This window comes from Dryobates pubescens, chromosome 7, assembly GCF_014839835.1.
Source record: "Dryobates pubescens isolate bDryPub1 chromosome 7, bDryPub1.pri, whole genome shotgun sequence".
NCBI lineage: Eukaryota > Metazoa > Chordata > Aves > Piciformes > Picidae > Dryobates > Dryobates pubescens.
In genome coordinates, this window is record NC_071618.1 from 42,192,355 (window position 1) to 42,203,464 (window position 11,110).

At 44.3% G+C, this 11,110-nt stretch overlaps 1 protein-coding gene across 2 annotated transcripts in view; it reads right to left on the reverse strand.

Annotated features, from left to right (window-relative positions):
• LCP1 (lymphocyte cytosolic protein 1) overlaps positions 1–2,874 on the reverse strand; it is a 32,998-nt gene extending 30,124 nt beyond the window's left edge. For both annotated transcript variants that reach the window (XM_054163111.1, XM_054163110.1), the window contains exons 1-2: positions 2,808–2,874; positions 139–290 (exon numbers count right to left, since the gene is read on the reverse strand). In XM_054163111.1, coding sequence (XP_054019086.1) covers positions 139–290; positions 2,808–2,874 — 219 coding nt within the window. The remainder of the gene's footprint in view (positions 1–138; positions 291–2,807) is intronic.
• Between the last annotated feature and the right edge of the window lie 8,236 nt (positions 2,875–11,110).

Here is an 11,110-nt window from a genome sequence, read left to right on the forward strand (position 1 = left end):
AGTCCTATCACTACCTGAGATCCTGAGAAGTCCCTCCCCAGCCTTCTTGTAGGCCCTTCTTGTAGGCATCCTACTTCTTGTAGGCATCCTACTTCTTGTAGGCATCCTACTTACTGAAATCAACAACTTCTTACTTACTGATATAAATTCATCAAAACTGATCCTGCCATTGCCCGTGGTTGTCAAGTTCTGAATGAGTTCTCTGGCTTTATATCCTGGCAGAGGGAGATTGGCTGCCTTCAACACATCTGTCAGGTCATTGGCATGAATGAACCCGCTCCCACTGATGTCTGCAAAGATTAAAGACAAAGGGTTAGATGCTACATCAGCCCAATGAAATGCTGGGCACACAAAGGCTGTTGTTGTTTCTATTTCACCTGGGGAAGAGTACATTATATGGAATGATTTGTTATTCTGATATCCAGTGTTTTCAACCACTGTGCTGTCAATCACCCCCAAGAGTATATATATACACACACACATACATTTATATAGAATCACAGAATCAATAAAGTTGGAAAAGACCTCAAAGATCATCAAGTCCAACCTAGCACCCAACACCTCAGGATTAACTAAACCATGGCATCAAATGCCACGTTCAGTCCCCTCTTGAACACCTCCAGGGACAGTGACTCCACCACCTCCCTGGGCAGCACATTCCAATGGCCAATCTCTCTTTCTGGGAAGAACTTTCTCCTCACTTCCAGCCTAAACTTCCCCTGGCACAGCTTGAGACTGTGTCCTCTTGTTCTGGTGCTGGTTGCCTGGGAGAAGAGACCAACCCCCACCTGGCTACAACCTCCCTTCAGGGAGTTGTAGACAGCAAGAAGGTCTCCCCTGAGCCTCCTCTTCTGCAGGCTAAGCAACCCCAGCTCCCTCAGCCTCTCCTCACAGGGCTGTACTCCAGACCTCTTCCCAGCCTTGTTGCCATTCTCTGGACAGGTTCAAGTGTCTCAATGTCCTTCTTAAATTGAGGGACCCAGAACTGGACACAGGACTCACTGGCCACAACAACCCCATGCAATGCTACAGTTAATATTTTGGTGAGGATACCAGGCTGCAACACATCAGTTGTGAATTCAGGTCCATGGCCACGCTTATACGACCTTGGATGTGAGGTTCAGCCTTCTGAGAGCCACTGCAACTGGAACTGGTCACTGCACTATCTAGTTGCTCTTGCATTTGTGTGGCATCCATCACAAAGGTATCTAAAGCTGGAACTGGTAAACACTGGGTCAAGTGCAAGCACAAACAAAGTTTGTTTAGTCAGATTGCCCATACATTTACAAAGAAACAGAGAAGTGCAACTTAGACCTGAGCATCTCACTTTGCCACAAACATCTTTGCCTGGTTCTGTATCACAGAGTTATTTGCCATTGGAATGTGCTGCCCAGGGAGGTGGTGGAGCTACCATCCCTGGAGGTGTTCAAGAGGGGATTGGACGTGGCACTTGAAGCCATGGTTTAGTTAGTCCTGTGGTGTTGGGTGCTAGGTTGGACTTGATGATCTCTGAGGTCTTTTCCAACCTTATTGATTCTATGACCTGGGGTAAGATTTGATGAGAAGATCACCTACACAGGTTAAATAGTCCTTTCTTCTCTTGTTAAAATCTCCACAGATCATAAAGCAAACTGAATCTAGCATGTGGAAAGTTTCTGTTAAGACACTTTGGGTTTGTACACTGTTTATACTTCTGTGTGTTTCTGGTTCTTGTTCTGCAGGCTCTTTCCCCCCAGCCCAGAGGCCATGGTAGTTTCAAAGCAGCGTGGGCTGATTTCCTGCATGGTTAGGTTGCAACATGAGTCACTTGTTGCATGCTGCAAACAGGCAATCAGCTCTTTGCATCAGCATCATAGGTTAATACAGATGGCAAAGACCATCCTATCCCTATCTGCAGTAATGCCACAAAAGGATCTGGATGGGGAGAGGGAAATGTCTGGGAAAATCATACTATCATAGTATCAGTCAGGGTTGGAAGGGAGCACAAGGATCAGCTAGTTCCAACCCCCCTGCCATGGGCAGGGACACCCCACACTACATCAGGCTGGCCAGAGCCTTGTCCTTACAGAATTTGCCTTCTCAGTGTATCAAGTGTATGGGGCACACACAGTGCCCAGATGTTCAAAAGCAACAGCTTGGACTGCTGTGTGCTCAGGAATCAAAAAGACATCACCTGGAACAGCAAGGACAAGTGATTCACACGAAACCCAGCGAGGCTGACAGATCTGCTAATAAGAGTTAAGTGAGCTGTGAGAAGCACAAGGACCTTGGCTTGGAATTTGGGTTGGCAGTGATGGGTCTGCCTGGCTTCAGGGGAGACAAATCAGGTAAGACCTTTACAGGCTTGGAAAGGAAACACACTTAAAAACTATATGAGGCTTGAAAGGTCACAGTAAAGGGATCACAAATTTTGTAGCCATTTGCACATTTGTCCTCCCCAGAAGGAGTATTCAACCAATATTAAAATAGGGTTTGTTTCCCTCCCAAAGTCTGTCATGAACAAACAATATCCTGAGGAAAACACTTGAGAGCTTATCTGGCATGGTTTTCTGGGTGGTTTTGGAGGTTATTTCATAAACCTTGCTGCTCCTTATTGCTCTGCCAGCCCCTTCCAGTAAAAAGGCCACTGCTGAAGTGGTTTCCTCTAGGAGGCCTGCAGGGGCAGGAGAAGGACTTTCTGTGGTTTCTGTGACAAAGCAGATCGGTGCTGGACTAAGCTCCATTTCCTCATGGCTGGCCAGCCCATGAGAAAAGAGCTTGCTACAGCTTCACACTTCTGCAGTGCCCTTCCTGTTTGCTGTACTCACCAACTTTGCCAAAGGCCTCTTGCAGCTCTGCCATCTCCTCCTCGGAGAAGTGTGTTGCCGACGCCATTTCTTGCTCCTTTGAGTGGCAGATCTGCAAGAAGAAAGCACTTGGGCTTACAGGATGCCTTTGGGCTTCATAATCATGATGGAATAGAGGAAAATGCTCAAATCACACACACATTTTTATATAGAGATATATTTTTATATATATATATATATATATATATACACACACATATATTTATATCTATAGGATCATAGACTCAATAAGGTTGGAAAAGACCTCAGAGATCATCCAGTCCAACCTGTCCCCCAACAGCTCAGGACTAACTAAACCATGCCACCAAGTGCCACATCCAATCCCCTCTCAAACTCCTCCAGGGATGGTGACTCCACCACCTCCCTGGGCAGCACATTCCAACGGCTAATGACTCAGTTTCCTTTCTGAGGGGGCCCACACCTTCCCTAGTCGTCTTCTTCCCATTCATATACCTGCAGAAGTTCTTAGTGTTCCCTTTAACCTCCCTGGCTAGATTCACTTCAAACTCTGCTTTGGCCTCCCTAACCAGGTCTCTTGCTGCTCGGGCAGCATCCTTATATCCCCCCTGTTCTAGCTGTCCTTCCCTCCACTGCCTGTAGACTTTCTTTTTAAGTGATAGTGTGTCCAGTAGCTCCTTGCTCGTCCAGGCAGGCCTCCTAGCATTCTTTCCTGCTTTTTTCTTTGTTGGTACACACAGGTCCTGGACACAGAGGAGGTGCTCCTTGAATACTGACCAGCTGTCCTGGGTCCCTCTTCCCTCCAGGGCTTTGTCCCATGACACTTTGGCTATCAGATCCCTGCAGCGATCAAAGTCTGCACGCCTAAAGTCTGGGGTCATAAGCTTAGAATACTTCCTCCTGATTGCCCTGAGGAGATTCAATTCAACTGCTTCATGGTCACTGCAGCCCAGGCTGTCTCTGAGCCTCACATTGGTTACCAGCCCTTCCCCGTTGGTGAGAACAAGGTCCAGCACAGCGCCTTTTCTTGTTGGTTCCTCTACCATTTGGAGGAGGAAGTTGTCTTCTATGCAATCCAGGAACATCCTGGGTTGCTGGTGCCTTGCTGTGTTGTCCCTCCAGCAGATGTCAGGGTGGTTGAAATCCCCCATGAGGACCACGGCTTGTGACCTGGAAGCCGCTTCTATTTGCCTGTGGAGGGCCTCATCTGCTTGGTTCTGCTGGTCAGGTGGCCTGTAGGAGACCCCCACAGTAATATCTCCTTCCCCTGTCTTGCCTTTCATTTTAACCCATACACTCTCAACCAGCTCATCATCCCTCCCCAGGTGGAGCTCCACTGATTCCAGCTGGTTGTTGACACAGAGGGCAACACCTCCTCCTCTCCTTCCCTGCCTGTCCTTCCTAAAGCACTTATACACGTCTATGCCTACATTCCAGTCATGGGAATCATCCCTCCAGGTGTCAGTAACAGCCACCCTGTCATGGCATCCCAGCAGCACAGTGGCCCTTAGCTCATCCTGTTTGTCTTCATAGAATCCATCCATACATACATAGAATACACCAGGTTGGAAGAGACCTTCAAGATCATGGCGTCCAACCCATCAACCAATCCAACACCACCCAAACAACTAACCCATGGCACCAAGCACCCCATCAAGTCTCCTCCTGAACACCTTCAATGATGGCGACTCCACCACCTCCCCAGGCAGCCCATTTCCATGGGCAATCACTCTCTCTGTATAGAACTTCTTCCTAACATCCAACTTCCCCTGGCGCAGCCTGAGACTGTGTCCTCTTGTTCTGGTACTGGCTGTCTGGGAGAAGAGACCAACATCCCCCTGTCTACAACCTCCCTTCAGGTAGTTGTAGAGAGCAAGAAGGTCTCCCCTGAGCCTCCTCTTCTCCAGGCTAAGCAACCCCAGCTCCCTCAGCCTCTCCTCACAGGGCTGTGTTCCAAACCCCTCCCCAACTTTGTTGCCCTTCTCTGGACACCTTCCAGCAACTCAACCTCCTTCCTAAACTGAGGGGCCCAGAACTGGACACAGGACTCTAGGTGTGGCCTAACCAGTGCTGAGTCCAGGGGCACAATGACTTCCTTGCTCCTGCTGGCCACACTGTTCCTGATGCTGGCCAGGAAGCCATTGGCCTTCTTGGCCACCTGGGCACACTGCTGGCTCATGTTCAGCCCACTGTCAACCAGCACCCCCAGGTTCCTTTCTGCCTGGCTGCTCTCCAGCCATTCAAAATACCTTGGGCATCCCACAAAGAGGGCATCCAACAACCCTAGGGGAATAGTCCAGTCACTGCTAATCCACAAAGCCTTGCAAGCCTATGGTGCACTGCTCTGCTCTGAGCTGTCTGTAAAACCACTATGACAAGACAGAGAAAATAATGCAGAGGATGGCATAACAGCAAAGGAGCACAGAGCAACAGGAACAAACTGAAACAGCTTCTTTGAAGGGAACAGCTGTTCAGGAGCTGAGTGAATGGCAAAGGGCAAATCAACTGATGTGAACCAGGTGATGGCTTTGAGCAGGGATGCACAGCAAGAAGCAAAGAGAAAAGCTGTGCGGGGAGGAAGGCATAGCAAGAGGGAGGGGAGTCTGAGGCAGAAGGAATGCAAACAACATAGCTATCAGCACAAATGGGATTTTGAAGGGTAGCAGCAGCTAGGAGGAAGGATCTTGAAGGTATGTTCAAAGATCAGTGAAAAAAAATGAAGCTCCTTAGAGTGAACAAGAGGAAAGTCAGAATGTTCTTGGATGTAGAGGCAGGATACTGAGGAGGGGATGACAGCTCCACAGATCAGAACAAGAAAGGCAGGGGAACTGCCAACAAGAAAGAAATAGAAGGTAATAAAAATCCAGAAGGAAAATAAAACACTCCTTGAGACAGACTGAGCTTCAGATGGCCTCAGAACTTCTGGATTACACACTGCCTGGAAGTGACACTTCATTCCTGTTTGCTAAACAGCATGACTCCCCTCTTGCAAAACTAAAATAAAGTTGTACTCTCCTTCCTCCCCAGGAGACTGTGGGGAGGACAGGTTAATGCAGAAAAAGGGAAAAGGCTTTCTACCTAAGTTGCTGAGAATCACAACAAACCATTATCAAAAGAGCCTCTGTGAAGCACTCCCTTTAGAACAGAATAGAATTAACCAGGTTGGAAAAGACCTCAGAGATCATCAAGTCCAACCTAGCACCCAACACCTCAGGACTAACTAAACCAAGGCACCAAGTGCCTCATCCAGTCTCTTCCTAAACACCTCCAGTGATGGTGACTCCACCACCTCCCTGGGCAGCACATTCCAATCACCTTTTCTATCATAGTATCACAGTATCAGTCAGGGTTGGAAGGGAGCACAAGGATCATCTAGTTCCAACCCCCCTGCCATGGGCAGGGACACCCCACACTAGATCAGGCTGGCCAGAGCCTCATCCAGCCTGCTCTTAAACACCTCCAGGGATGGCACCCCAACCACCTCCCTGGGCAACCCATTTCTTCTTAACATCCAGCCTAAACCTCCCCTGGTGCAGCTTGAGACTGTGTCCTCTTGTTCTGGTGCTGGGGGGCTGGGAGAAGAGACCAACCCCCACCTGGCTACAACCTCCCTTCAGGTAGTTGTAGAGAGCAAGAAGGTCTCCCCTGAGCCTCCTCTTCTCCAGGCTAAGCAACCTCAGCTCCCTCAGCCTCTCCTCACAGGGCTGTGCTCCAAACCCCTCCCCAACTTTGTTGCCCTTCTCTGGACACCTTCCAGAAACTCAACACCTTTCCTGCTACTATCTTCATACTACATCTTTCCTTCCCTACCATCATTTCCAACCCAACATGTTAGTCTCACCTGAAAGCCTTCTTCTATTTGACCTTATCCTCAGAAGAACCCACTATCACGCTGCTGTTTTAAGACATCTAATAACAAGCTCTTTGCAGTCTGGAATATAAAGGAAGAACTAAAATAATCTCAAGCCTGAACACTGCTGCTAAATTGAAGCACAGCAATATTGATGTCCTTTCAGCTCTTTGGGGTTTGAAGTCATAGCCTGAGGAGCTGCCTGGTTATGTATGGCTTGGCCAAGTGTGCACCCACCCTGCAGTATAAATAATAAAAGCCAAAGCCATTAAAACCCTAAAGATTTCCAAGACTTGTATTAAATGGTTGCCTTGTTTCATATTCCCTTCTGCTTCTCTGGTGTTTAAGCTTTACTGCAAGCCAGGCAATGAAAACCTTGAGGAGGCAAATGGCATTTTACAGCTAGAACTAAAGCTGTACCTTTCCCCAAAGCAAAAGAAGCTGATTCCATGGGGTGACATTAATTTTCACAAACACATGTATAATTCATAAGGAATAGAATAGAATAGAATAGAATAGAATAGAATAGAATAGAATAGAATAGAATAGAATAGAATTTTAATAGAATGGAATGGAATGGAATGGAATGGAATGGAATGGAATGGAATGGAATAGAATAGAATAGAATAGAATAGAATAGAATAGAATAGAATAGAATAGAATAGAATGGAATAGAATAGAATTTGAATAGAATAGAATGGAATGGAATGGAATAGAATAGAATAGAATAGAATAGAATAGAATAGAATAGAATAGAATAGAATTTGAATAGAATGGAATGGAATGGAATGGAATGGAATGGAATAGAATAGAATAGAATAGAATGGAATAGAATGGAATAGAATAGAATAGAATAGAATGGAATGGAATGGAATGGAATAGAATAGAATAGAATAGAATAGAATAGAATTTGAATAGAATGGAATGGAATGGAATGGAATAGAATAGAATAGAATAGAATAGAATAGAATAGAATAGAATTTGAATAGAATAGAATGGAATGGAATGGAATGGAATAGAATAGAATAGAATAGAATAGAATAGAATAGAATAGAATAGAATAGAATAGAATTTGAATAGAATGGAATGGAATGGAATGGAATAGAATAGAATAGAATAGAATAGAATAGAATAGAATAGAATAGAATAGAATAGAATAGAATAGAATAGAATGGAATGGAATGGAATGGAATGGAATGGAATGGAATGGAATGGAATAGAATAGAATAGAATAGAATAGAATAGAATAGAATAGAATAGAATAGAATAGAATAGAATAGAATGGAATAGACCAGACCAGAAAAGACCTTTGAGATCATGGAGTCCAACCTATCACCCAACACCATCTAATCAACTAAACCATGGCACCAAGTGCCTCATCCAGGCTCTTCGTAAACACTTCCAGTGATGGTGACTCCATCACCTCCCTGGGCAGCACATTCCAATGGCCAATCTCTCTTTCTGGAAAGAATTTCTTTCTAACATCCAGCCTAAACCTCCCCTGGCACAGCTTGAGATTTTGTCCTCCTGTTCTGTTGGTGGTTGTTGGCCTGTTACAATCTGTGCCTCATCCAGTCTCTTCCTAAACACCTCCAGTGATTGTGATTCCACCACCTCCCTGGGCAGCACATTCCAATGGCCAATCTCTCTTTCTGGGGAGAACTTTCTCCCCACCTCCAGCCTAAACCTCCACTGGCACAGCCTGAGACTGTGTCCTCTTGTTCTGGTGCTGGTTGCCTGGGAGAAGAGATCAACCCCCACCTAGCTACAACCTCCCTTCAGGTAGTTGGGAGACATCAAAAAGGTCTCCCCTGAGCCTCCTCTTCTCCAGGCTAAGCAACCCCAGCTCCCTCAGCCTCTCCTCACAGGGCTGTGCTCCAAACCCCTCCCCAGCTTTGTTGCCCTTCTCTGGACACCTTCCAGCAGCTCAACATCTTTCCTAAACTGAGGGGCCCAGAACTGGACACAGTGTGAAAAAAAAAAGAGGAGGTTTTTGAGTTAGGATCTGGTAAGTATTTTCCTTCCAGAGACAAGGTTATGTACATTTCATTTTCACTAAGGGGGAAGAAAAAGAGAAACTATTCAGTGGATCTCAAGTCGAAAGAAGAATCAAAGCTAAAAGCCAAAGAGTGTGGCCTGGAAGTTCCTCCATTTTAAAGCTGTATCTTGTGCTTTTTGGCAAGAAAAACTTCAATGCAACCATCTAAGACATCTTGTTGGCAGTCAAGCACATGGTCTTTTGCATAATCCAAGAACACCTTATCTTGTATGAGTTTCATATTCTCATTATTTCTGTTATTATGCTGTGGATGTTATTATGCTGGACTTCAGCAAGGCCTTTGACATTGTCCCCCACAGCAAACTCCTGGCCAAGCTGGCAGCCCCTGGCTTGGACAGCAGCTCTCTGAGCTGGGTTAGGAGCTGGCTGGAGGCTGAGCCCAGAGAGTGGTGGTGAATGGTGCCACAGCCAGCTGGCAGCCAGGCACTAGTGGTGTGCCCCAGGGATCAGTGCTGGGCCCCATCCTGTTCAATATCTTTATTGATGATCTGGAGGAGGGGATTGAGTCCATCATCAGTAAGTTTGCAGATGACACCAGGCTGGGGGCAGGAGTTGATCTGTTAGAGGGCAGGAGAGCTCTGCAGAGGGATCTTGCCAGGCTGGACAGATGGGCAGAGTCCAAGGGCAGGAGATTGAACACATCCAAGTGCCAGGTTCTGCACATTGGCCACAGCAACCCCATGCAGTGCTACAGGCTGGGGTCAGAGTGGCTGGAGAGCAGCCAGGCAGAGAGGGACCTGGGGGTACTGGTTGATGGTAGGCTGAACATGAGCCAGTAGTGTGCCCAGGCAGCCATTGGCCCTCTTGGCTGCCTGGGCACACTGCAATCCTTCAAGGACATTAAGACATTGAAGAATCAAGGCTGTGAACCCGTAACTACTCTCCTTATGTGTCTTTTATCTGTCAGCTACATCCTACCAGAGAGCCAGCCTATAGCAGCAGATTGTTTGTAAGTCTCTACCTGTGTCATTTTTCTTTATAAAGAAAACTAAATTGATTCAGTACACTACATTGTCTGTTGGGTCACTTATCCTTTCTATCTCTTTACCAGCACAAGCTAGCTAGATTAAAGCTAAAACGTTTTTGCACTGAAAAGAAACATTTTGATTCTCAAATGTTTTCCAGTCACTCTCTTTTTTGTTCTCATGTTCTTTCTCTCTTTTTATTTGCTTCTTCTTTCTTTCTTGTTTTCTTTCTTTTCATTCTTCCTTTCTTTCCTTTCTTTTTCTTCCTTTCTTCTTTATTTTCTTTTTCTTTTCTTCCTTTTTCCCTTTTCTTCCTTTCTCTCTTTCTTTCTTCCTTCCTTTTCTTTCTTTCTTTGCTTCTTTCTGTCTTTCCTTCTCTTTCTTTCTCCTTCCCTTCTTTCTTTCTTTTTCTCTTTCTTTCTTTTTTTCTTTCTTTCTTTTCTTTCTTTCTCTTTCTTTCTTTTTCTTTCCTTCTTTCTTGTTCTTTCTCTTTCTTCTTTCTTTCTTTCTTTTTTTCTTTCTTGTTATTTCTTCTTTTTTTCTTCCTTTCTTTCTTCCTTTCTTTCTTTTTCTTTCTTTCTTTTCTTTTCTTTCTTTCTTTCTTTCTTTCTTTCTTTTTCTTTCCTTCTTTCTTGTTCTTTCTCTTTCGTTCTTTCTTCTTTTTTTTCCTTCCTTTCTTTCTATCTTCCTTTCTTTCTTTTTCTTTCTTTCTTTCTTTTCTTTCTTTCTTACATTCCTTCTTTCTTTCTTGTTCTTTCTCTTTCTTCTTTATTCTTTCTTTTTTTCTTTCTTGTTCTTTCTTCTTTTTTTCTTCCTTTCTTTCTATCTTCCTTTCTTTCTTTCTTTTCTTTCTTTCTTACATTCCTTCTTTCTTTCTTGTTCTTTCTCTTTTTTTCTTCCTTTCTTCCTTCCTTCCTTTCTTTTCTTTCTTTCTTCCTTTCTTTCTTTTTCTTTCTTTCTTTCTTTCTTTTCTTTCTTTCTTTCTTACTTTCCTTCTTTCTTTCTTTCTTTTTCTTTCTTTCTTTTTCTTTTTCTTTCTTTCTTTCTTTTTCTTTTTCTTTCTTTCTTCCTTTCTTCCTTTCTTGTTTTCTTCCTGTCTTTCTTTTCCTTTTCTTCTTTTCTTATTCCTTTTCTTTTTCTTTCTTCATTTTCTTTTTCATTTTTTCTTTCTTCCTTTCTTTTCTTTCCTTCTTTCCTTCTTTCCTTCTTTCTTATTCTTTCTCTTTTCTTCCTTTTTCTTTCTTCCTTTCTTTCTTTTTCTTTCCTTCTTTCCTTCTTTCTTTTTCTTTCCTTCTTTCTTGTTCTCTTTCTTCTTTTTTTCTTCCTTTATTCCTTTCTTTCTTTTTCTTTCCTTCTTTCATTCTTTCTTTTTCTTTCCTTGTTTCTTGTTCTCTTTCTTCTTTTTTTCTTCCTTTCTTTCTTTCTCTTTCAT